This window comes from Salvelinus fontinalis, chromosome 9 (genome assembly GCF_029448725.1).
Source record: "Salvelinus fontinalis isolate EN_2023a chromosome 9, ASM2944872v1, whole genome shotgun sequence".
NCBI classification, from domain to species: Eukaryota; Metazoa; Chordata; class Actinopteri; order Salmoniformes; family Salmonidae; genus Salvelinus; species Salvelinus fontinalis.
The window spans coordinates 13,491,063-13,514,621 of record NC_074673.1 but is presented as its reverse complement, the minus strand read 5'-3'; the positions used below and the strand labels follow the sequence as shown (position 1 = coordinate 13,514,621).

Sequence of the window (23,559 nt, the reverse complement as noted above, 5' to 3'; positions counted from 1 at the left end):
GTAATAAAAAAGCTACACAGAAGCCACATTCCAGGCTACCAACATAGTCATGACTGAATTACAATTAATCAAGGAAATAAATGACCAAACCATCAGACAAGGATGTTTAATACAGGTATATATTACAATGTGCCATGTTATGAGTCAGATCTGTTTTAATACAAAAATAAGCATTGGGGGAGAAAGTGATACTTTTACCTTTTATTGTAAATTTAAATTCAACATTATCCACATTTACTAGCAATTAAAGACTTAATTAATTAAGTGTGTCAAGTTATCAGTTTCTCCTTTTTTGCTAAATGAACATTAAGTTCAGAAGTCAGGGAGTTAAACTGCAATTTAGCCAGGAGGGTCGCAAGCTTGAGATGTTCACGTATGAGGCAAACCGTGGGGAGAGTACCAATATGAAGTGTAACAAGAACCTTGAGTGGTCGACATTGGCAAAGGTGACTAACCGCTTGTGCAAAAAAGATGTCATTATGATGTCATAGAAGTACGAGCAATTGAACACGACTGAGGGACTCTTTACAGTATGAGACAGTAACCGTGTTGTACAGTAGAGGATTCTCTTATCCTGTACTTGCCAATAAAGTCCTACTCTAAATATATTTTACAGTGATACTCCTCAAAAAAATAATAGTTTCGTCATTACAATTGGAATTGTTTTTCTTTGGGTCAAAGAAAAAGGTGTGGGCTCACCACCATATTAATAAATATTGCACATACATTGAGACGTATTATGCTCCACCCTCTCCTTTATGTACTACGTCGTCCTCCACATCCTATTTTGCCAATAATAATATCATGATTATCACCTATGTATTATACAGATTAAGTTAACAGTGTCTGTATAAAAGCATTCATAAAAGTAGACTTTTTTCAGTGAGACCAAACCTTTTTTTGCCCCCCATTTATCTAATTTGTACAAAGACAATACAACAATCCAGTCATGCAATGTTGGGGTTTTCCATTTTGTTTGTTAAGCGTTCTGCATCTCCTTGCCAATCTTGTAGCTCAGGATCTTGTTCCAGTCGATCTTGGTGCGCGTCACGGGAAGCTGGCGGCGCAAGGCTTTGAAAGTGGTGTCCGACATGGTTTGGTAATTCTCGTTGATGGCAGTCTGGCGGGGTAAGAGAGGAGAGGGAAATTCATTTGGGCTGTCACAATAAGAACCACAATTGACAGGAATTGTCACACGGTGGTGGTTTCCAGAAACACTTGCCACTAGTTTGCCATCAACATTACTAGTCACAAAATATGATGCTTCAGTTTCTTGTGTTACAAATATTACAACAACTACTTTATAGGCACACGTGTCCATATCAAAGCTTTCCCAATCTCACACACCTGGTAGTCGTTCTCTGCAGCCTCAATGATCTTAATGAACTCCTTTGCAGTTGCAGCTTCGTTCTAGTGAAGAGGAACCAAGTGGAAAATCAGGAAGTGAAGAGGTTCAAATAATAGATTGTCAAACATACATACTAACGTTCATGTACATGTTTTGACGTGTGTTTTCCACACGTATTCCATTTAGTGATGTACTCACAGAAATGGACATCGACTCCTGGACCTCTTTGTGGCTGACCAGCTGAACGTTGCCGTCTTCATAGTAATGAACCTACAACCAGACCGAGAGTAGTGTGTGATTAGTGTGCGATGGTCTGGAACTCAATTACCTAACACGCAACCATGCGCCCACACACACACCTGGATTTTCATGATGCCGGCCACTTGAGTGGTGGAGGAGCCAATTGTGAATTTCCACTCTGACCTCCAACGTCCGTTCCTTTACAAAGAGAAGAAATTAAGTATTTAGTACGTCTACAAGTTCTCAAAGTGTGTGTTGAGTTCTCTCACTCCCCCTCTATCCACTACACAGCAGTCTTTCCTAAGAGGTATCAGATCTTGTACAGAAGCTGTAAGATCATTATACTCAGGGAGCTTTAGGCTCAGAAAAACCCACCGCAAAGAGGATTGGCACGGCCCTTTTCCAATTATATTAACCTGATCAGGGCTGGCTCAACAAGGTAACGGGAGGCCAACAATCTCTAAACCAACAGGCACTGGTTAGCCAAGTAGCGAAAAAAGCAAGCTAAGATGGTGTTTGAACAGTGTTTAGCGCGTAAACCAGACAATAGAAGGTTTGCAGGCTAAACATTTTTGGATTCTGCCTGAAGGGAGTTTGAAGCCATTTACATGACTAGAAATCTAAAATCAAACATACTTCATTCATCTCGCATCTTTAAATTCTGAAGTCCATAAATACCAGAAGTTTTTTGGTTGAAACTGATGGCACTCGATACACACGATGATGGTTTGATGTCCGTCTATGGTTTTGCCATAAATCTAAAGGGAGATGACACATTTTCAGTGTACTTAGTTAATTCACATTACATGATAAAATGACAAATTTAACAGCGCAGGATCAAGAAGATGGGTGTTATGCAGCCCAGACGTACGGTGCAGACTCCGCTGGGGTAGTGCTCCTTGACGTAGGCCCGGACAGCACCATCCACAGCACTCCTCCAGCCCTCCATGGCGCCATCCACATCGTGGGGCCGTGGGTCACTGGCCTCCTTCCTCAGGTGGTCAAACTTAAAGGAGATCTTGTTTTTAGGGTCAAGGACCCGCCCATTGCCCAGGTCTCCATGCTCTGTGATTAAGACCTGGAGAGAGATTGAGGGGAGATCCGTTGGAAGGCAAGAAGAGGGAGATAAAAGGGGAGGAAGAGTTGTGCTCTCCTTTATCACTCTGCCTCTTTTTTCCTGATCATCAGCGCATTCGGAAAGTATTCAGACCCCTTGACTTTTTCCACCTTTTGTTACGTTACAACCATATTCTAAAATAGATTCAATCATTTTTTTCATCCCTCAATCTACACAATGACAAAGCAGGTCTCAATTTTTTTTAATCCCCCCCAATAAAAATATACATACACACCACTGTTCAAAAGTTTGGGGTCAATTAGAAAATGTCCTTGTTTTTGAAAGAAAAGCACATTTTTTGTCCATTAATATATAAAATTGATCAGAAATACAGTTTAAACATTGTTATAAATGTCTATTGTAGCTGGAAATGCCAGATTTTTAATGGAATATCTACATAGGTCCATTATCAGCAACCATCACTCCTGTGTTCCAATGACACGTTGTGTTATCTAATCCAAGTTTATCATTTAAAGGCTAATTGATCATTAGAAAACCCTTATGCAATTATGTTAGCACAGCTGAAAACAGTTGTCCTGATAAAAGAAGCAATAAAACTGGCCTTCTTTAGACTAGTTGAGTATCAGCATTTGTGGGTTCGATTACAGGCTCAAAATGGCCAGAAACAAAGACCTTTCTTCTGAAACTCATCAGTCTATTCTTGTTCTGAGAAATGAAGGCTATTCCATGCGAGAAATTACCAAGAAACTGAAAATCTCATACAGCGCTGTGTACTACTCCCTTCACAGACCAGCGCAAACTGGCTCGAACCAGAATAGAAAGAGTGGGAGGCCCCGGTGCACAAATGAGCAAAAGGACAAGTACATTAGTGTCTAGTTTGAGAAACAGATGCCTCACAAGTCCTCAACTGGGTCTCCCACTCCTATTCTGGTTAGAGCCAGTTTGTGCTGTTTTGTGAAGGGAGTACAACATTTACAACATTAACAATGTCTACACTATATATATTTCTGATCAATTTCATGTTATTTAATGGAAAAAGTGATTATCTTTCAAAAACAAGGACATTTCTAAGTGACTCCAAACTTTTGAATGGTGGTCGTAAAATAATCACACACACACACACACCTTCTCGGGTGTATCCTGTTTCCATTGATTATCCTTGAGATGTTTCTACCTATGGTAAATTCAATTGATTGGACATGATTTGGAAAGGCACACACACCTGTCTATATAAGGTCCCATAGTTGACAGTGCACGTCAGATCAAAATCCAGGCCATGAGGTCGAAGGAATTGTCCGTAAAGCTCCAAGACAGGATTGTGTCGAGGCACAGATCTGGGGAAGGGTACCAAAACATGTCTGCAGCAGTGAAGGTCCCCAAGAACACAGTGGCATCCATCATTCTTAAACAGAAGTTTGGAACCACCAAGACTCTTCCTAGAGCTGGCTGCCAATCCAAACTGAGCAATCAGGGGAGAAGGGCCTTGGTCAGGGAGGTGACCAAGAACCCGATGGTCACTCTGACAGAGTTCCAGAGTTCCTCTGTGGAGATGGGAGAACCTTCCAGAAGGCCAACCATCTCTGCAGCACACCCAAATCAGGCCTTTACGGTAGAGTGGCCAAACAGAAGTCACTCCTCAGTAAAAGGCATATGACAGCCCACTTGGAGTTTGCCAAAAGGCACCTAAAGGACTCTCAGACCATAAGAAACAAGATTCTCTGGTCTGATGAAACCAAGATTGAACTCTTTGGACTGAATGCCAAGCACCAGGTCAGGAGGAAACCTGGCACCAGCCAGCCAGCCATGGTGGTGGCAGCATTATGCTATGGGGATGTTTTTCAGCGGCAGGGACTGGGAGACTAGTCAGGATCGAGGGAAAGACGAACGGACCAAAGCACAGAGAGATCCTTGATGAAAACCTAGTCCAGAGCGCTCAGGACCTCAGACTGGGGCGACGGTTCACCTTCAAAACAGGACAATGATCCTAAGCACTGTCGTGTCTGACTATCATTAAATGTGAAGACAGAATGAGAAAATAACAATGTGTAATTATTATTACGCGATTAAACTAATCATGTAAACTTTAATTAACTAGGAAGTCGGGGCACCATGGGAAAATGTTGAGTCTATTTCCCGAATCGACTCTCCAGAAATGTTCATATCTTATTGAGTACAGTCTTGTATTAATGTATTATTACCTCATCAGTTGTCATTACTGAACGTCGCAAACCCTTAGATATCTGCACGGACCCTAGTATCCATAATGAATCAGCGATAAACAAATTAGCTTAGTAAATAAATAATTAACTAGCTTAGTAAATAATTAACTAACTAAACAAATCACAGAAATACATAAACAAACAATATAGTTATTGGTTACCAACACAATGCATTGATAAGTCCCTACTGGGCTAAACCGTAATGACGTTTTGGTAGAAAATGGAAAGGGGGTGGGGACAAATAAAAAGCGGGAAAGGCTAAATGGATTCACTACACAGAGTTGATAATTATATTCATTGAAATGCTTATCCTTTGCACATGAACGGCCGCTAATTTGAACATAATTGCAATGTATATATTTACGCCCGTATGTCGTTGTTGTCTTCTCTGTTGGAATCGCCGGTCCGTCTGCTGGAGAGTCCGTTCATCATAGAGTTTCTGGTTAACTTCCCCAGAAATCACAATGTCTTTCGTAGTTGTCGCTTTCTCAGCGTCTCTGGATAGTGTCTGTTGTAATGGATTCGTCAGGCGTACAGATGGTCGTTACATAGAATAGATGCTTCCGCGGTTGTCGGTATTCTCGTACTAGACTTACGTAATTTCCAGCTGCAGACCAGTAATTCTACGTCTAGGATTTGCTCTTATTCTGTAGTGATTGATAGTCTGAGTTTAACCATTTCCAGCCGAGTAGCCAACGCTACACGCTGTATGGTCTCCGTGGCCTATAAAGTTGTAGTTCTTAACCATTTCAACATGTAGCCACAGCTTCATGCTTTCTGGTCTAATGTAAATTTAGTCGGAAGTGGGTTTTATGCACTTCTGGGAAAAGGGGCGTTCCATGACGTCGATGTAATGTCAATGCTTACGTGGGAGTGGCCACTGATTTAGTTAACTATATGAAAACCTTCTAAATGAGAAAATATGGGTTAACATCACATCTTTTCACAAATAGTTTGTTTAATCACATACCCCATAATTAAGTGTACACAACCAAAGACACAGTAATGAGTGTTTCCTGTCCTTCATGAGCTCACCAAATGAAACACACTTGTCATGCCTGTCCCTTAAATCTCCACGGACCACTCGCACATTCTCGAAAATATAAATATTGTTTAGTTATCCAAACTTTTGATGTCCAAGTGTTTTTCCGTGTTCCACAGTTTACATTCCAATCTCGAACACTACAGAGCACAGAGGCAGTATTTTATGACCGCCATAAAACAGTCGACTTCCCGCTCTCCCCCTCTATGAGAGAGAGCACGCTGTAGAGCGGACCTACTGTAACCTGATCCTTCAGATCTTTACAGGAGAGTTAAACCTCTTGACGCTAGGGGTCAGATTATTATAATAATTTTTTAAAATAACATTCAAGGTAAATTGACTATTTCTCAGGTCCAGATCGTAGAATATGCATATAATTTACAGATTAGGATAGAAAACACTCCAAAGTTTCCAAAACTGTCAAAATATTGTCTGTGAGTATAACAAAACTGATTCTGCAGGCGAAAACCTGAGAAAATCTAACCCGGAAGCGATTTTTTTTATCTGTGTTTCCTGGCCCGTCTTTCTTCCATTTAAAGGGGTATCAACCAGATTCCTTTTCCAATGGCTTCCTCAGGCTGTGACCAGGCTTTAGACATAGTTTCAGGCTTTTATTTTGAAAAAAATGATCTTTTATTGAATAGGTTACGGTCAAAATATTATCGATTATGTTTGTTAAAAACAACCTGAGGATTGATTATAAAAAACATTTGACATGTTTCTACGAACATTACAGATACTTTTTGGAATTTTCATCGAACGGAACGAGGCTTTGGTTTCCTGAACATAACGCTCAACCCAAATGGCATTTTTTTGTTATAAAACTATTATTATCGAACAAAAAGAACATTTGTTGTGTAACTGGGAGTCTCGTGAGTGCAAACATCCGAAGATTATCAAAGGTAAGCGATTCATTTGATTGCTTTTCTGACCATGCTAATTTGGGGCTAGCTGTTGTAGCATTGATTGATACACTCACAAAAGCTTGGATTGCTTTCGCTGCAAAGCATATTTTCAAAATCTGACACGATAGGTGGATTAACAACAAGCGAAGCTGTGTTTTGGTATATTTCACTTGTGATTGCATGATTATAAATATTGTTAGTAATATTTTGCTCCCTGCAATTCAGCGGTTGTTTAGGAAAATGATCCCACTAAAGGGATCCGTAGCGCAGAGAAGTTAAGACATCACAAAGCCAAGACAACAATGTAGTGGCTTTGGGACAAGTTTGAGACGAGTGGCCCAGCCAGAGCCCGATCGAACATCTCTGGAGAGACCTGAAAATAGCTATGCAGCAACGCTCCCCATCCAACCTGACAGAGCTTGAGAGGATCTGCAAAGAATGGGAGAAACTGCCCAAATACAGGTGTGCCAAGCTTGTAGCGTCATACCCAAAACTCGAAGCTGTAATCGCTGTGGCAAAGTACTGAGTAAAGGGTCTGAATACTTATGTAAGTGTGATTTGTTGTATTTGTAATAAGTGAAAAAAAACTATTTAATTAATTTTAGAATAAGGCTAACGTATCAAAATGTTGAAAAAGTCAAGGAGTCTGAATACTATTTGAATGCACTGTATTCCTAATACTCATTCTAGTGTGTGCTAACCAGAACATTTATTGGTGTATCATTGTGTTACCTAGGCAACACCACAACCACACTGATCTGGAATAGTACTAGAAGAGGAATTATTGTTTGTGTATAAAACATAATACAATCAATATGCAACCAGGCTAATATTCAGTCCATTGAATAAAACATGATCCCTAAGGTGAGTCTGAAGGCACTAGGCTTCATCCCTTTATGTAGTTATTCTCAGAATCCATGACTAGAGCTGTTAATCCCTATTGTGGTTTGTTCCTAATGATACCAGGTCTGGAGTCACTAGCATCTATAGGCTTTGACTGGATAAAGGCTGTGCATTGTGAAATCTGTCTTGTTTCACTGTAGTCCTACCTGTTCGTCATATCTCTCTATTTTCACCGGGGTAAACTGGTCCACGTTGTACTGTGCAAAAGCACTAAAGAAACAGACAGAAACAGGTACAAGGTTAATCAGTGCCAATAATGAATTACTTCCTGGAGGAACAAAGACCTCATCTTTCTAGTTGGTTAATAATGTACTCATTCTGTTGATAGTTTATGACGTGAGCAGACCACGGGTCTATATTTCATCACTTACTGTGCTGCACCTTCCCTGAGCAGATTGTCATTGTTGAGCAGCAATCGTACATCTGTGGGAAGTACAGAACCACACGTCAGAGTTCAGAAACCTACAGCACACAGGAGGATTCACATCCCTCTTTATCATACATAAACATTCCAGTCACAGGACTAGCATGGGGACAAAACTCACATAGACAGAGAAGGGCAACCAGTGGAGCAAACACCATTGTAAATACAATTATTTATTTATTTTCCCTTTCATACATCAACTATTTGCACATTACTACAACACTGTACATAGCCAATAATACCATTTGAAATGTATTTTTTTAATTTTTATGTTGAGTGAAATGTTTACTGTTCACTTTGACTATTTCACTTGCGTCGGCAATATAAACATGTTTCCCATGACAATAAAGCCCATGAGAGAGAGAGAGAGAGAGAGAGAGAGAGAGAGAGAACGAGAAATGTTTATTAATGTTTCCCTTTTGTTAATTGTATATTCCATTTGCTTTGGCAATGTAAACATATGTTTCCCATGCCAATAAGGCCCTTTAAATTGAATAGAGAGACCAAAATAGCGAGAGACCGACAGTGAGACCTGGCTCTCAAGAGAAGACAGGCTATGTGCACACTGCCCACAAAATGAGCTGTACTTCCTAACCTTCTGCCAAATGTATAATCATAGGAGACAAAATTTCCCTCAGATTACACAGACCCACAAAGAATTTGAAAACAAATCCAATTTTGATAAACTCCCATATCTACTGGGTGAAATACCACAGTGTGCCATCACATCAGCTAGATGTGACCTGTTGCCACAAGAAAAGGGCAACCAGTGAAGAACAAACACCATTGTAAATACAATCCATATTTATGTTATTTATTTTCCCTTTTGTACATCGTTACAACACTGTATATATACACACACATACAATATGACATTTGAAATGTCTTCATTATTTTGATACTTCGTGAGTAATGTTTTCTGTTAATTTATATTTCAGAAGATTTTTTTTTTTTACTTTTGTTTATTATCCATTTCACTTGCTTTGGCAATGTAAACATGTTTCCCCATGACCGGACCCTTTTTTTTCAATTGTCGCCTGAAATGACATACCCAAATCTAACTGCCTGTAGCTCAGGACCTGTAACAAGGATATGCATATTCTTGATACCATTTGAAAGGAAACACTTTGAAGTTTGTGGAAATGTGAATGTAGGAGACACACACATATTAGATCTGGTAAAAGAAACGTATGTTTTTTTTCTTAGCATTTTCTTTTTTATATATTTTTTTTCCACCATCATCTTTGAAATGCAAGAGAAATGCCATACACATTAAGATAGGAGCCTAGGTGTAACTTCGATTTTGTCCACAAGATGGCAGCGTGTGTGCAAAGTTGACTGATCCAGTGAAGAATTACCTCACTACACAATATTTTGCATCAAGTCTGCCAGGAGTTTGCCCAAATGTGCCAAATTGTTCAATTTATACATTTAAGTACATAACTATAGAGTATAAACAAAAATGCTACGGTAATAGCATTGCCGTGATGCGTTTTGTTGTTGTGCACGATCCTCAAACAATAGCATGGTATTTTTTTTCCTGTAATAGCTACTGTAATTTGGACACTACAGTTAAATTCTTGTTAATCTAAGCTTTCTGCCCATATAAAGACATGTCTATGTCCCAAAAAATTGGCTGTTGTATGCAATGTTTTCTAGTCACATTATCGCATATTGAGCAACAACCGTCCCGGTAAAGGTTCAATTCAAATTGAGAGCCCTAGGATGAAGCTAAACCAGCCATGGCAAGTTCACACACTGTAAAGGGCTGTGAAGTCAAAGAGATGAAAGGGGAAGTGTTGACACTGTGTGTGTGTGTGTGTGTGTGTGTGTGTGTGTGTGTGTGTGTGTGTGTGTGTGTGTTGAGCTGTGGAAAGGAGGCACTCCGAGGTGACAAAGCTAATCATGGACGGGGGCAGGAGTATACACTCACACAGACCTTGGAATTGCCCCTCTAAATAGTCTCTTCAAGCCCCCACTTGTAAGTCACCACTTTAACCGGGAGGCAGTGTTTTACTGTGTGCCAATGTGCTAAATAGTCCATGGTTTTGTCCCTCTCCGGTCGGCCCGTTTGTGTTCATACGCACTGGGCTGAGGCCTCAAGGCAGGGCTGCCCTACTGACCCAGAGAGTCAGGATGTTTCTCAAAATGCATATTACCATGCTCCAAGCACGCAAATTGTCCATATCAAAGTATGCGAAGCACGGAGGGCACTTTGAATGCGTACTCCCGTTTGTACATATTGAAGCATACATCTGACAGTATGCTAAGAAATATTATGCTAAATGTATTGAAATTTGAACTGAAGCGAAAAAACCCTCCGACTTCAGAATGAAATTTTGCCTAGTCACATCTCATATGTTGCAAGACTACAATATTTTATCTTGGTACATTAATAAATATACAGTGTTAATTTTGGCATGTTTACCTGATCGCAAACCCATAAGTCAATAGGGCTTACTGGCTAGATACTACTGTTAGGTAGCCAGATCGCCACAAAGAATTGGTAACTACAAACGACATCTACCTTGCATAACATTAGTTTTAGGTCATTTTTGCCTGTATAAATCACTGGCTAGCTAGATTATTACGATACACATATATCTAACTAATAATTATGAAGTAAAACATTTGCATTGAGTACATCTGGTTTTGTCGATTGTTGCCATTGTCCTGGCTGGAAGGTTTGGTGAATGGGGAGGTGCAGCATGAGGTACTACAGTAGGGGGAGTGCTTTCTCAAATGTAATGTTTTATGCGTTCTCCACACTCTCGTCCTCACAAGAACGTCCTGGGAAAATGCACTCGGAGCATGAGTGTGGAGTACGGTAGTATGCATATTGAGAAACATCCTCAGTCTGGCTTTTGTGATGACTCTCTGTCATTCATGCTTTATGTTAGGAGCATAGTGCATGGTCTGATGGGGATTAGGGGCCAGCGACTCAGTCTCTCCCTCTCAGAAATGCTCCGCAACAGGCTAGTAGACAACTAGACAGTGCATGTGGGTGTGAGACAGAAATATTGAGATACTGAGAGAGAAGTCTGTTCTGCAGTGTGTGGTTTCGAGATGCGAAGGGTTATCTGTGTCATATCATCTCAAGTGACACGCTCATCAGGATGCTGTGACTGGATGCTCTTCCAGTTATAACTATGGCGTTACAGCAGGTAAATTGTGAGTTGTGGCGCTCAGACCAGTATCCTGACTTTGGGCGATAGACACACACATAAACCCCCCCACACACAGACAAACTCTCACCATTGAAAACTTCGTTGAACTCTCCCGGTGGGGCGTGGATGACAAAGTTTGCTGCTATGCGTACCTACAAAACAGCAAGACAGACACTTTAAAGCTGACATCCGCATCACCGGCTTATTTGTTATTGCTTTGTTTATGAAACAGAGGAGCATCATGGTAAAAAAAAAAAAAAAAAAAAAAAAAAAAAGAGAAAAAGTGCCTGGTTAGAATCCGGCCCAGTGCTATTTCAGTACACTCATCTATCAAATAAACATACAAAAATGTTATGCATACTCTGCTGTTCTATAGCATATGCAATAATTTCCAAGGTAAAATAACTCAAATCTGTTTGTTATTTAAAGTAATTTCTTTGTAATGTCACAACGATAGATATCAGGTAGATGTATTTATCCATTTATTGTCATTTGGCTTTGGTTTCACTTGGTTTCAGTAGACAGAGGATCCCCTCTTATCATGATTACGTTAATCAGTTATTAAAAACATTGTCAATACGGGGAAGTGCGAAACACACAAGCAACCCCTCTAACCCCACCTAATGAGAACTGTATTTTCTGTTTCTAAGCCCAAAGCATGGACAAATACAGTGGGTTTACAACCACAATTCTCACTTCTCAGCCACCAGGCACCCAGGGAGTTGTTCTCTCTTCTTAACATAACTGTCTGTCCCCTGCTGCACCACATTTCCTGTTTGGAGGTCACATGTGAAACTGACAGCGCAGGGCAGGCAGCCCCTCCCTCCCCTGGTGGCTCATGACCATATAAGGGCATGAAAATGTGCTGAGGAGCCTAGTAGTGAAGTGCACCCCTCCCTCGCTCTGCTAGTGGTAGGCTAGTCTATGTCCCTGTTCCCCACCTCCCCTGGACTGACAGGCTGGGAAAGTGTGCCTCTCCCTGGGGCCCTTATTAGTGGTCTGCATGAGAGCTTTGGTTCCCAGCGCGGCTGCAGATTGATTCTCACTAATGAGTGATGATAGGGTGAAAGCAAGAGAGGTGCTCTGGGATTCTTGTGTCTTCATTGCTGCTGGCCTTGCTCTGGGAAAAAATAACATAAAGTGTTCATTGCTAAAATGGAGCCATTTGGATCAGGGCTCCCTTATTATGCTTCAGAGCAAAGTAAACACACGTTCCCGTAGTGGCGCTGCAGTGTTATCTGCTATGCTCAGTTTAAACTAACCGCTCAACAGAGTTGATAGAGTCGATTTGCTAGCAACAACATGGAGTAACCATCAGTCAATACTGGTAAAAATGTTACATTCTGGAAATGCTTACCTTTACAACTGCGGTCATTCTGCAGGGTGCTGAAATTCATACTTTTAATAAAACTTAGAGAATACAACTGACTTTTTCCTAATTGGTGTTGCTCAACTGGAGACGTAACTTAGCTGCCTTGATGTACTACGTAAACAGATTCAATTGGCACAAATTGGGAAATATCGGTGATTGTATTCAAAAGTTTAATAGTATGAATTTCAGCACCCTGCGGAAGAAATGTAGTTGTACAGATTAAACATAGGTAAATGTAAGCATTTTAACATTTAAAATCTGTCGTTCTGCCCCTGAACAAGGGAGTTAACCCACTGTTCCTTGGCCATTATTGTAAATAATAATGCTCTGAACTGACTTGGCTAGTCAAAAGGTTAAAAAAATAAAAATAAAAATTGTCGCTAGCAAATAACGCGATCAGTTATCAATACTCAACTCCGCCTCGATATAACAGAGTTGAGTTTTCCTCAGCTACATATACACTCAACTCTGCTCTTATAGCCTAGCATCGTGAGACGCTGTGCCCTTTTATTTCACTGCTACTCTTAGTCAGGTCTATGTTGTAAGAGAATTTCGTCTTTAAAAAAAACGTTAGGCCTACCCGTATTCGACCCCATTATAGCGTTACCCTACCAATGCATTGATGTAGTGACACTAACACAAGACGTCTATTGGACGCAGTGTTGCCAACTAATTTTCAGGGTAAGTTGCTAGAGGCAGGTTGATTTGCTGCTAAAAGTTGCTAAAATTACGTTGTGATGTCATTGCGTGATAACGTAAAACTGCGTCATTACGTAGAATACACAATAACGTTACTTAAATTGACTGGCCATCTCGGCAAAAAATATGATTTGACATTTGTTGAGGTACAGACTCCCACTCTTTTCTGTACTTCTGGCTGTACAATTTGGATTGAGACATGTTGATTGATGTTGTAAGTTCTATTCGTGACCAACTATATTCATTTGGCTCGTAGAACCCATACTACTGCAGTCAGCCATCAAGATTTGCAATTTACTGAAATTGCTGCTGGCCTTCTGCTGACGTCACTCACAATGCACTTTTGCAGCCACAACGTGTGTTGTGACTGAGTGTGACAGAGAAAATCGTTTGTGTCATTTAAAAGGAAAATACGTGCATTTTAGCGTTTGAGTCACTTTTCAAAAGTTGCTAAAAGTTCCAAATACATTTTTAAAAGTAGCTAAATTTGTTGCTAGGTGCTGTTTGAAAAAAGTTGCCAGGGTAGTCTGAAAAGTTGCTAAATCTAGCAACAAAATTGCTAAGTTGGCATCACTGGTTGTGCATGAATAAAATACATGATGCACTTAAATTAGGACTCTATTTGGGTGATTCTCATGAAACCAATTTAAACCATGTCAGTAGTTAGTTACTAAACCATGGTCCATGATGCAGCTGTTTCACCAGCTGACTTCTTGGTTAAAAATGGGCCCAATAAATGACTATCAATTCAGTGTAATTCACTGGACCATAATAATAATAATCACTTGGCCATCTTTATTCTTTAACAGAGTGTGTGTGTGTATGTGTGTGTGTCTGTCATAACAGGAGACAATGCAGGTATTGTTCAGACAGAGCAAACACACTAACTGTTCTTCCACATTATCCTCCACATTCAATCACAACTTTATTGAATTGAAACTGATTTACTGAAGTGAGAAGTGGTAAGAGGCATGCTGGGATTGCTTTGAGGGTCTTTTTGCACCCCACCATAGTGAAGATCAAGGAGTCGGACTAGTTGAGACTGAAGAGAGGAAGGCTAGAAGTTAGCCAGCTGACCTGACAGTGACAGAGGTAGCCTGGGACAAGGGGGGCACTGGTGTCACCTCAGTAGGGCTAGCCTGAAAAAGCCTCTGAAGGAAATTGATAGACTTGTGACACTCACTTTAAATCTGACAGCTAATGATAATACCATTCAAAGCTAAAAGGGTAAGTGGAGTGGTCGTGTTTCATTGAGTGCTACCGTCTACCCTGCAGTAACATCAGTAGAAACGAGAAGTGAGGAAAGGACCAACCATTACTTGGATACTTAGTATGTTTAGTAAAGGCCTACTGCCTCATATGGCTGCAGCATGACAATCTAGTAGACGACATTTAAACTGAAATCACTTGGCGTCAGAGACAAAAATAATTCATCAAGATTATCTGAATAACTACACTATTAGGCAAACACTGATGGTGGCAACCTTTATAGATATTTGCCATGTCCTTGATTAGAGATGCTGCTGTGTGTCTGACTAACTGGCTGTTTGGTGTGAGAGCTGGAGCTGTCCTGTCCACAGAATTAAATACTTGATCTTGTGACACTAGGTTTGGATCACACCCACTCCCAGGCAGGCGGGCACACACACAATGAGGTCATTTCACAGGAACACTGAGAACAGACCGGCTCCAAGAAGGATTTTGTTTTTGACACTTCCATCAACTCCCAACAAAGGACTTAAATCAACTTGTTTCAAATTTGGCCATGGAATTAGACACCCACCCTACTCGCTATAATCTTATAAAAACACACTTTGGCCTAGACGATAGCCTAACACATTCACAAAACCATGCATAAGTACACACACACACACAGAGAGAGACCCCCTGCAGGAGCCTAGTGTTTGTAAGCTCCTGGGCAGACAGTCACCAGCTGTTCTCTCTGTGTTCTCTATCCTCCAGTGATGTGTTTCCCCACATTCACACTCCCAGGAGCATCTGTTATTCCAAAACACACAACTCTAGAGCACCGTCCCTAATCCCAGAATCACACTTCTTATCAGGACACTCCAGAACCCTAAACCACGAGGGAGGAGGAAGGGGTGTATCTGGCCTGCAGGCATCCTATAGATGTATACTCCAGGGGACTAAATCCTCCATCCTGGCACCTCTCCATATTTGTGATATATGAATAGGCACCTTGAGCACAGTACAACTAGAAAAACAGTACATGGGTAGCCAGCATAGGGTCTTCTGTCCTGTCACAACCATTGAGGCGATGAGAAGAATAGCCACAAATAAAGAAGATACTTCCAGGGACATTATGGGGATGATTAACTTGACCAGAACCTCTAAAATAAAAAAATGGGGCAAAGGACACAAACACACATCTACCATTGAGCTGTTTATAGTCACTCTTCCACAAATCTTCATCTTTGAACAACTTGAGACCAGTGACATTCTAGCCCTTGGTCTTGTTACGGTTAGTTTGACAAATGCAGATAGTGTTTCCCTTACCAATACTACTGCCCAAACAAATTCACAATTAGGCTAGTTCATTCTTGTTTCAACTGAATGTTATTGCGGTTTTAGGGCCCTATAAAATGTTTTATTTTTTGCCTGATTCCATTGTGTTTTTCCAGGTTTCTGTTTAAAGATAAAAGCTAAAAATATCACATATTTAATAGAAAACAAATAAATGTAATGTTCTAAGTCCACAATAATGCTTACATCACATCAGGACACCACTTGAGGTCTGGGAAAAATCTAAGACATTTTGTTTCCAAAATAAATGACCACTGGATTGTAGAAAATTAAATTCTGCCAGGTAGGTCTAGGCTACATTGTAGTTAACATTTAAATTGAGAAGGTTTTTGGGAAGCCTTTCCATCTACCAGCAGACAGTTATCATTAGCATTGTCGTTATTAACGGCTACACAAGGTGTAGACTAGACATACGCACGACACACAGACAGGGGCATCCCTGTGCTCTTTCAGAAAGTTGCAGCAAAATACAAATCACTGGTTAATTTTGTTCATGTCTTATGATTAACTTGGGCAAATTAATGGATTTTCGAAAAAGTTCAATACATTTAGTTCTCCGCAATGCAGATTGTATAGGGCCCTACTGTTTGCACTGCAGGCCTGAATGTTGCTTTGGGCTGGGGGAGCTAAAGCACCCTGCTGCCAAGATAAGAGATCCAGAAGCAACACAGCAAATAGATTGTGAACACTTTGGAATAAACAGATCTTCTGTATTCCACCCCAGAGTCATACTGTAGCAGGCCCAGGCTATATGTGGAGCTGTTTGCACACTGAATAGCACCACCAGGGTTGTTTCTCCTGCACATCCAAATCTATCACAGCAGGGAAGACACGTACAGACAAGAGAAGTGTTCCTTAGGCCCTGCATTCTTCACAAACACACACACAGGAGAAGTAGGCCAATACTACAGAAATCATGATGTTTACTGTGTGGCTGTAAGTCCAGCCATGATAACCATGGTTTGTTTATTAGAGTAGGCTACTTGACAACAATCTCCTGTAAAAAGTCTCAGATTACTTTGTAATTTAGCCTAACACCCAAACATTGTTCTCAGTTTCAAAGTAAGCCATGTTAAAATGGCTGAGGTTTAAAATAGTCACTAAAAGTCAGGGTGGAGCAGACACTTGCAGACAGTGATACAGTGGTCAAGTAGATATATGAGGGCGACACCAGAGAGACAGCCCTGGGGCTGGGCAGTTATATCTGTAGTTTGCAATCTCGATTGCTACTGGCTCTGAGGCTGCACTTAACCTTCCCATATGAACCCATCTATAGGCAATCTTCGAGCCCACTCACTGAGCTAGGCGTACATAGTAGAGGTCGACCGATTAAATCGGAATGGCCGATTAATTAGGGCCGATTTCAAGTTTTCATAACAATCGGGAATCTGTATTTTTGGACACTGATTTGGCCGTTTTTTTTTTTTTTTTTTTTACACCTTTATTTAACTAGGCAAGTCAGTTAAGAACACATTCTTATTTTCAATGATGGCCTAGGAACGGTGGGTTAACTGCCTCGTTCAGGGGCAGAACGACAGATTTTTACCTTGTCAGCTCGGGGGATTCAATCTTGCAACCTTACAGTTAACTAGTCCAACGCTCTAACCACCTGATTACATTGCACTCCACGAGGAGCCTGCCTGTTACACGAATGCAGTAAGTCAAGGTAAGTTGCTAGCTAGCATTAAACAATCAATCATAATCATTAGTTAACTACACATGGTTGATGATATTACTAGTTTATCTAGCGTGTCCTGCGTTGCATATAATCGATGCGGTGCGCATTGTTGCTCCAATGTGTACCTAACCATAAACATCAATGCCTTTCTTAAAATCAATACACAGAAGTATATATTTTTAAACCTGCATATTTAGCTAAAAGAAATGCAGGTTAGAAGGCAATATTAACCAGGTGAAATTGTGTCACTTGTCTTGCGTTCATTGCACGCAGAGTCAGTGTATATGCAACAGTTTGGGCCGCCTAATTTGACATAACATTGAAGGTTGTGCAATGTAACAGGAATATTTAGACTTATGGATGCCACCCGTTAGATAAAATACGGACTGGTTCCGTATTACACTGAAAGAATAAACGTCTTGTTTTCGAGATGATAGTTTCCGGATTCGACCATATTAATGACCTAAGGCTCATATTTCTGTGTGTTATGTTATAACTCAGTCAATGATTTTATAGAGCAGTCTGACTGAGCGATGGTAGGCAGCAGCAGGCTCGTAAGCATTCATTCAAACAGCACTTTTGTGCGTTTTGCCAGCAGCTCTTCGTTGTGCTTCAAGCATTGCGCTGTTATTGACTTCAAGCCTATCAACTCCCGAGATTAGGTTGGTGTAACCGATGTGAAATGGCTAGCTAGTTAGCGGGGTGAGCGCTAATAGCGTTTCAAACGTCACTCGCTCTGAGACTTGGAGTGGTTGTACCTCTTGCTCTGCATGGGTAACGCTGCTTTGAGGGTGATTGTTGTCGATGTATTCCTGGTTCGAGCCCAGGTAGGAGCAAGGAGAGGGACGGAAGCTATACTGTTACACTGGCAATACTAAAGAGCCTATAAGAACATCCAATAGTCAAAGGTTAATGAAATACAAATGGCATAGAGAGAAATAGTCCTATAATTCCTATAATAACTACAACCTAAAACTTCTTACCTGGGAATATTGAAGACTCATGTTAAAAGGAACCACCAGCTTTCATATGTTCTCATGTTCTGAGCAAGGAACTTAAACATTAGCTTTCTTACATGTCACATATTGCACTTTTACTTTCTTCTCCAACACTTTGTTTTGCATTATTTAAAACCAAATTGAACATGTTTCATTATTTACTTGAGGCTAATAGGCTTGATGTATTATATTAAGTTAAAATAAGTGTTCATTCAGTATTGTCGTAATTGTCATTATTACAAATAAATAAATAAAAAATATATTTTTTTTTAATTAAAATAAAAACGGCCAATTAAATCGGTATCGGCATTGAAAAATCATAATCGGTCGACCTCTAGTACTCCGGAAAGCCTTCTATGCCATTAGGCTAGGCCACATTGTTGCAATTGCTGGGCTCTGAAAGACAAATCACTGCATTGTCTCGAGCTAAGGCTTTTCCATGGTACGCTCTGGCACTTTGAGCAAGTTCAACCCTCACTTGGGTATATCAACACAGACTGGCATTTTAAAAGATGACATGTACGCAACTTCACATCTGGCAGTGCTAAGAAACAGCGATAGGATACGATACGTTCAGCAGCATCTCTTTAGTGGAGCGCAAACAGACTAATGCTAATCTCCTCCGATGCGGCCGTAACCGCATCAGAGGCCGTAACCTCCTCTGCCGTAACAAGGAAGCTGGCAGGCCTGCCACGTAAGGGCACTTAAGGGAAAAATGGCTTGACGACTATGGCGTTGACTCTTCCTTCCTAAATCATTTAAAAATGTAGACTTTGTTTGTTCAAATGTTCACTAAAACCCAGAGGGGCAACTGTCTTCCCTAAATATCACAGTGATGTTAATGGTTAGGAAAGCCGAATCTGGAAAAGTAATCCACCCCAAGAAATAAAGATCAGTCCCTAGCAGCAAATATAATATAAGGTCTCTCAAAATTTGTCCATTTGGTTATTTAAAAAAAAAGGACTTGTTTATGACTTTCGCATCTACACCCATGGCAGCTGTTTCCTGACAGCTAGCTGGCTGTCAAGGGATGTGAGATAATGAAACAAGGCAAGTGTCAAAACACACATTAATGCATCATTAGCTCCTCAGACACAGTACCTTTAGAAAGTATTCACGTACCTTGACTATTTCCACATTTTGTTGCATTACAGCCTGAATTTAATTGGATTAATTTACATTTGTCACTGGACTATTCACAATACCACATAATGTCAAAGTAGAACTAGATTTTTTGAAGTTGTTTGAAAAAATTAAAGACTGAATTGGCTTGAGACAATAAGTATTCATTCCCTTTTATGGCAAGCCTAAATCAAAAATGAACTTAACAATTCACATAAGTTGCATGGACCCTGTGTGCAATAGTGTTTAAACATGAATGACAACCTCAAATCTCTGTACTCCAAACACCCAATTATCTGTAAGGTCCCTCAGTAGAGCAGCGAATTTAAAACACAGATTCAACCACAAATACCAGGGAGGTTTTACAATGCCTCGCAAAGAAGGACACCTATTGGTAGATAAGTACAAATAAAGCAGATATTGAATATCCCTTAGACCATGGTGAAGCTATTAATTACACTTTGGATGGTGGATCAATACACCCAGTCATTACAAAGATACACTAACTCACTAACTCAGTTGCTGGAGAGTATGAAAACCACTCAGGGATTTCACTAGGAGGCCAAGGGTGACTTTAAAACAGTTACAGAGTTCAATGGCTGTGATAGGAGAAAACTGAGGATGGATCAACAACATTGTAGTTACTCCACAATACTAACATAATTGACAGAATGCCTGTACAGAATACAAATATTCCAAAACATGCATCATGTTAGCAAAAAGGCTCTAAATACTGCAAAAAATGTGGTATTCTTGTTCTAAATACAAAGTGTTATGTTTGGGGGAAATCCAATACACCGCTGAGTATCACTCTCCATATTTTCAAGCATAGTGGTGGCATCATGCTATAGGTATGCTTATAAATCATTAAGGACTGGGGAGTTTTCAGAATTAAAAAAAGAAACAGAATTGAGCTAAGCCCAGGCAAAATCCTAGAGGAAAACCTGGTTCAGTCTTTCCACCAGACACTGAGATTAATTCACCTTTCAGCAGGAAAATAACCTAAGGCCACATTTTTTTATGTAACCTTTATTTTAATAGGCAAGTCAGTAAAGAACAAATTCTTATTTACAATGAAGGCCTTACCGGGGAACACTGCCTTGTTCAGGGGCAGAGTAACAGATTTTTACCTTGTCAGCTCAGGGATTCGATCCAGCAACCTTTCGGTTAATGGCCCAACGCTCTAACCACTAGGCTACCTGCCGCCCTACACTGGAAGTCTACACTACACTACGCTTATCAAGAAACAGTGAATGTTCCTGAGTGGCCGAGTTACAGCTTTGACTTAAACCTACTTGAAAATATATGGCAAGACCTGAAAAGCAATCAAGCAATGATCAACAACCAATTTAACAGCGTTTAAAGAGACTCACAGCTGTAATCACTGCAAAAGGTCCTTCTACAAAAATGTACTCAGGGGTGTGAATACATAAGTAAATGAGATATTTATGTTTTTTTGAAATGTATGGAAAATGAACTACATGTTTCAACTTTGTCATTATGGGGTATTGTGTATAGAAGGGTGAAAGAAGATCTATTTAACCCATTTTGAATTCAGGCTGTAACAACAAAATGTGGAATATGTCGAGTGGTATGAATACTTTCTGAAGGCACGTCTTTAGATAAATTCAATTGAGACACTAGAACAGCTGGTTAGCTGCTGAAAGAGTTTCCCTAGCATGAGAATACTTGAATGCAAAATACATGGCCTAAATAGCATTACTTGTGTTGTATTCGTACTACCTGACAACAGTGATGCACTGTAGCTAACGTTAGCTAGCTAAAATGTGTAGGGATATCATGAGTGAAGCCAGCTAGACTTTAAGTTGTGGTTTACTGGGTCGGGTGTGGGGGGAACCTGACAGTACTGGAAATGTTATGTTACATCTCGGCGACATATGGTGGCTCAGTCCTTACACTCAACCCACAATAATTAACGTGCTAGCATGATTAGCTAATGTCTGTGACTGATGGGGAAGAGGGAGCCACACCCATTGGACGATGCCCTGTCAAAATCCTAATAACTTCTGACCTTAAGATGTTGTGGAAAAACTAGTTGAAGATTAATAATGTTGAACATTGATCTGAAGTAATTTATTGTGCAGTGTGGTGGTTAATTTACTGCTATTCCTTTTAAGGAAATGAGAATGCCGCGATACTGTTGTCATCTCAGTTTAGCTAGCTTTCTAGTGACAATGATATCATGCTAGCCAGTTTGGCTTTGCAATATTTAAATCCGAGATTCAACACTAGTCATATCCGTCACACACAAACAGCAGTAAATTGCACATGACCAGTATATCGTGCAACAAATACAGAACACTAACAGGGCGTGTAGAGATCGAGGTGGTGACTTGCTTAAACGTTATCTGCTCATTCGTGAGAAGTTGAAGACATGATCACACAAAGCGACAAAGGAACAAATTACAGCACAGCGTTGGTTACAAGATTCACGATTGGGGGGGGAGATGTTAGCGTTGGTTTATTTGTTATACGCTGCATGGGTCCTATTTCAGAGATAGGACCGTACAAGGAGTCTCCATTTGAGATTCGTAAAGGAGCGGAAGTTAGGCAGAGGCTGCCGAGCTAAAAATATAGACTAGCAGAGCGAGAAATCGCGGTTTGTTTATACAGCGTTTATGCACAGTAGATTCATATTTTTAATAAACGCACACATACCTACATTATATCATATGTCATCCAATCAAGAGATGCTAAAAATGACATCTTACCTTCTCCTCATCAGATAACTGCTCTTCATGATCCGCCATCTTTTCTTCCGGCACCACCAGCTTGTAGAAGCCACATATGACGTCATAAAATTTCGGCAACAAATGCCACATTCATATCCTAGTCAGAACTAGGAAACTCGGACATTTCCGACTGATGGAATTTTGAACGCGGCACGTGTATATCTACAACCAGTTAGCAAGTTGGAAATATCAGAGTTTTCTAATTCTGACTAGAAATGAATGCGACAATATTAGTTGCTTTTGATTGGTGTGCAGGCCTATTAAAAACTGTATGTCGCTTCACCAATCAGGGATTAATTGTTATTGATAAGCAGTGTAGTCCTCCTTTGTTAAGTGTTTTGAACATACAGCTCATGGCTTTGAAAGGTTTGGAAAAACTAAATGGCATTCAAATAACAGCTGTAAATTGTATTGCACTTTTATAAGTGTCTTAAAAGTGCTAAATTAGAATGGATTATCTGTCAAATTTCCACGATTTTACTGAGATACAGTACTTATAAGGAAATCAGTCAATTTAAATAAATGCATTAGGCCATAAATTATGGATTTCACATGATTGGTAATACAGATATGTATCTGGATACACCTTTAAAAACATTTTTTTTAAGTAGGGGAGTGGATCAGAAAACCTCATGCATCACAACACATCTCCTTCGCATTGAGTTGATCAGGCTGTTGATTGTGGCCTGTGGAATGTTGTCCCACTCCTCTTCAATGGCTGTGCAATGTTGCTGGATATTGGCGGGAACTGGAAGAGCTGTTTTACACGTTGATCCAGCACATCCCAAGAGCACACTTCTCCAGCGTGCCAGTGGCCATCGAACATGAGCATTTGCCCACTGAAGTCGGTTATTTTAGTGGCCTTTTATTGTCCCCAACACAAGGTGCATTTGTGTAATGATCATGCTGTTTAATCTGCTTCTTGATATGCCACACCTGTCAGGTGGGTGGATTATCTTGGCAAAGTAGAAATGCTCACTAACAGGGATGTAAACAAATTTGTGCACAAAATATGAGACAAATATGCTTTTTGTGCATATGGAACATTTTTGGCATCTTTAATTTCA

General features: G+C 40.3%; 1 protein-coding gene across 1 annotated transcript; it reads right to left on the bottom strand.

The window, feature by feature from the left end:
- Nucleotides 1–92: 92 nt before the first annotated feature.
- Nucleotides 93–22,607, bottom strand: LOC129862096 (F-actin-capping protein subunit alpha-2). The gene is made up of 10 exons (XM_055933444.1): nucleotides 22,472–22,607; nucleotides 11,415–11,478; nucleotides 8,107–8,158; nucleotides 7,882–7,945; nucleotides 2,460–2,666; nucleotides 2,267–2,346; nucleotides 1,708–1,786; nucleotides 1,547–1,618; nucleotides 1,348–1,410; nucleotides 93–1,120 (listed from the first exon to the last, which is right to left on the bottom strand). Exons 1-10 carry the CDS (start codon nucleotides 22,580–22,582, stop codon nucleotides 980–982), a joined length of 933 nt encoding a protein of 310 aa, XP_055789419.1. The 5' UTR covers nucleotides 22,583–22,607; the 3' UTR covers nucleotides 93–979.
- Between the last annotated feature and the right edge of the window lie 952 nt (nucleotides 22,608–23,559).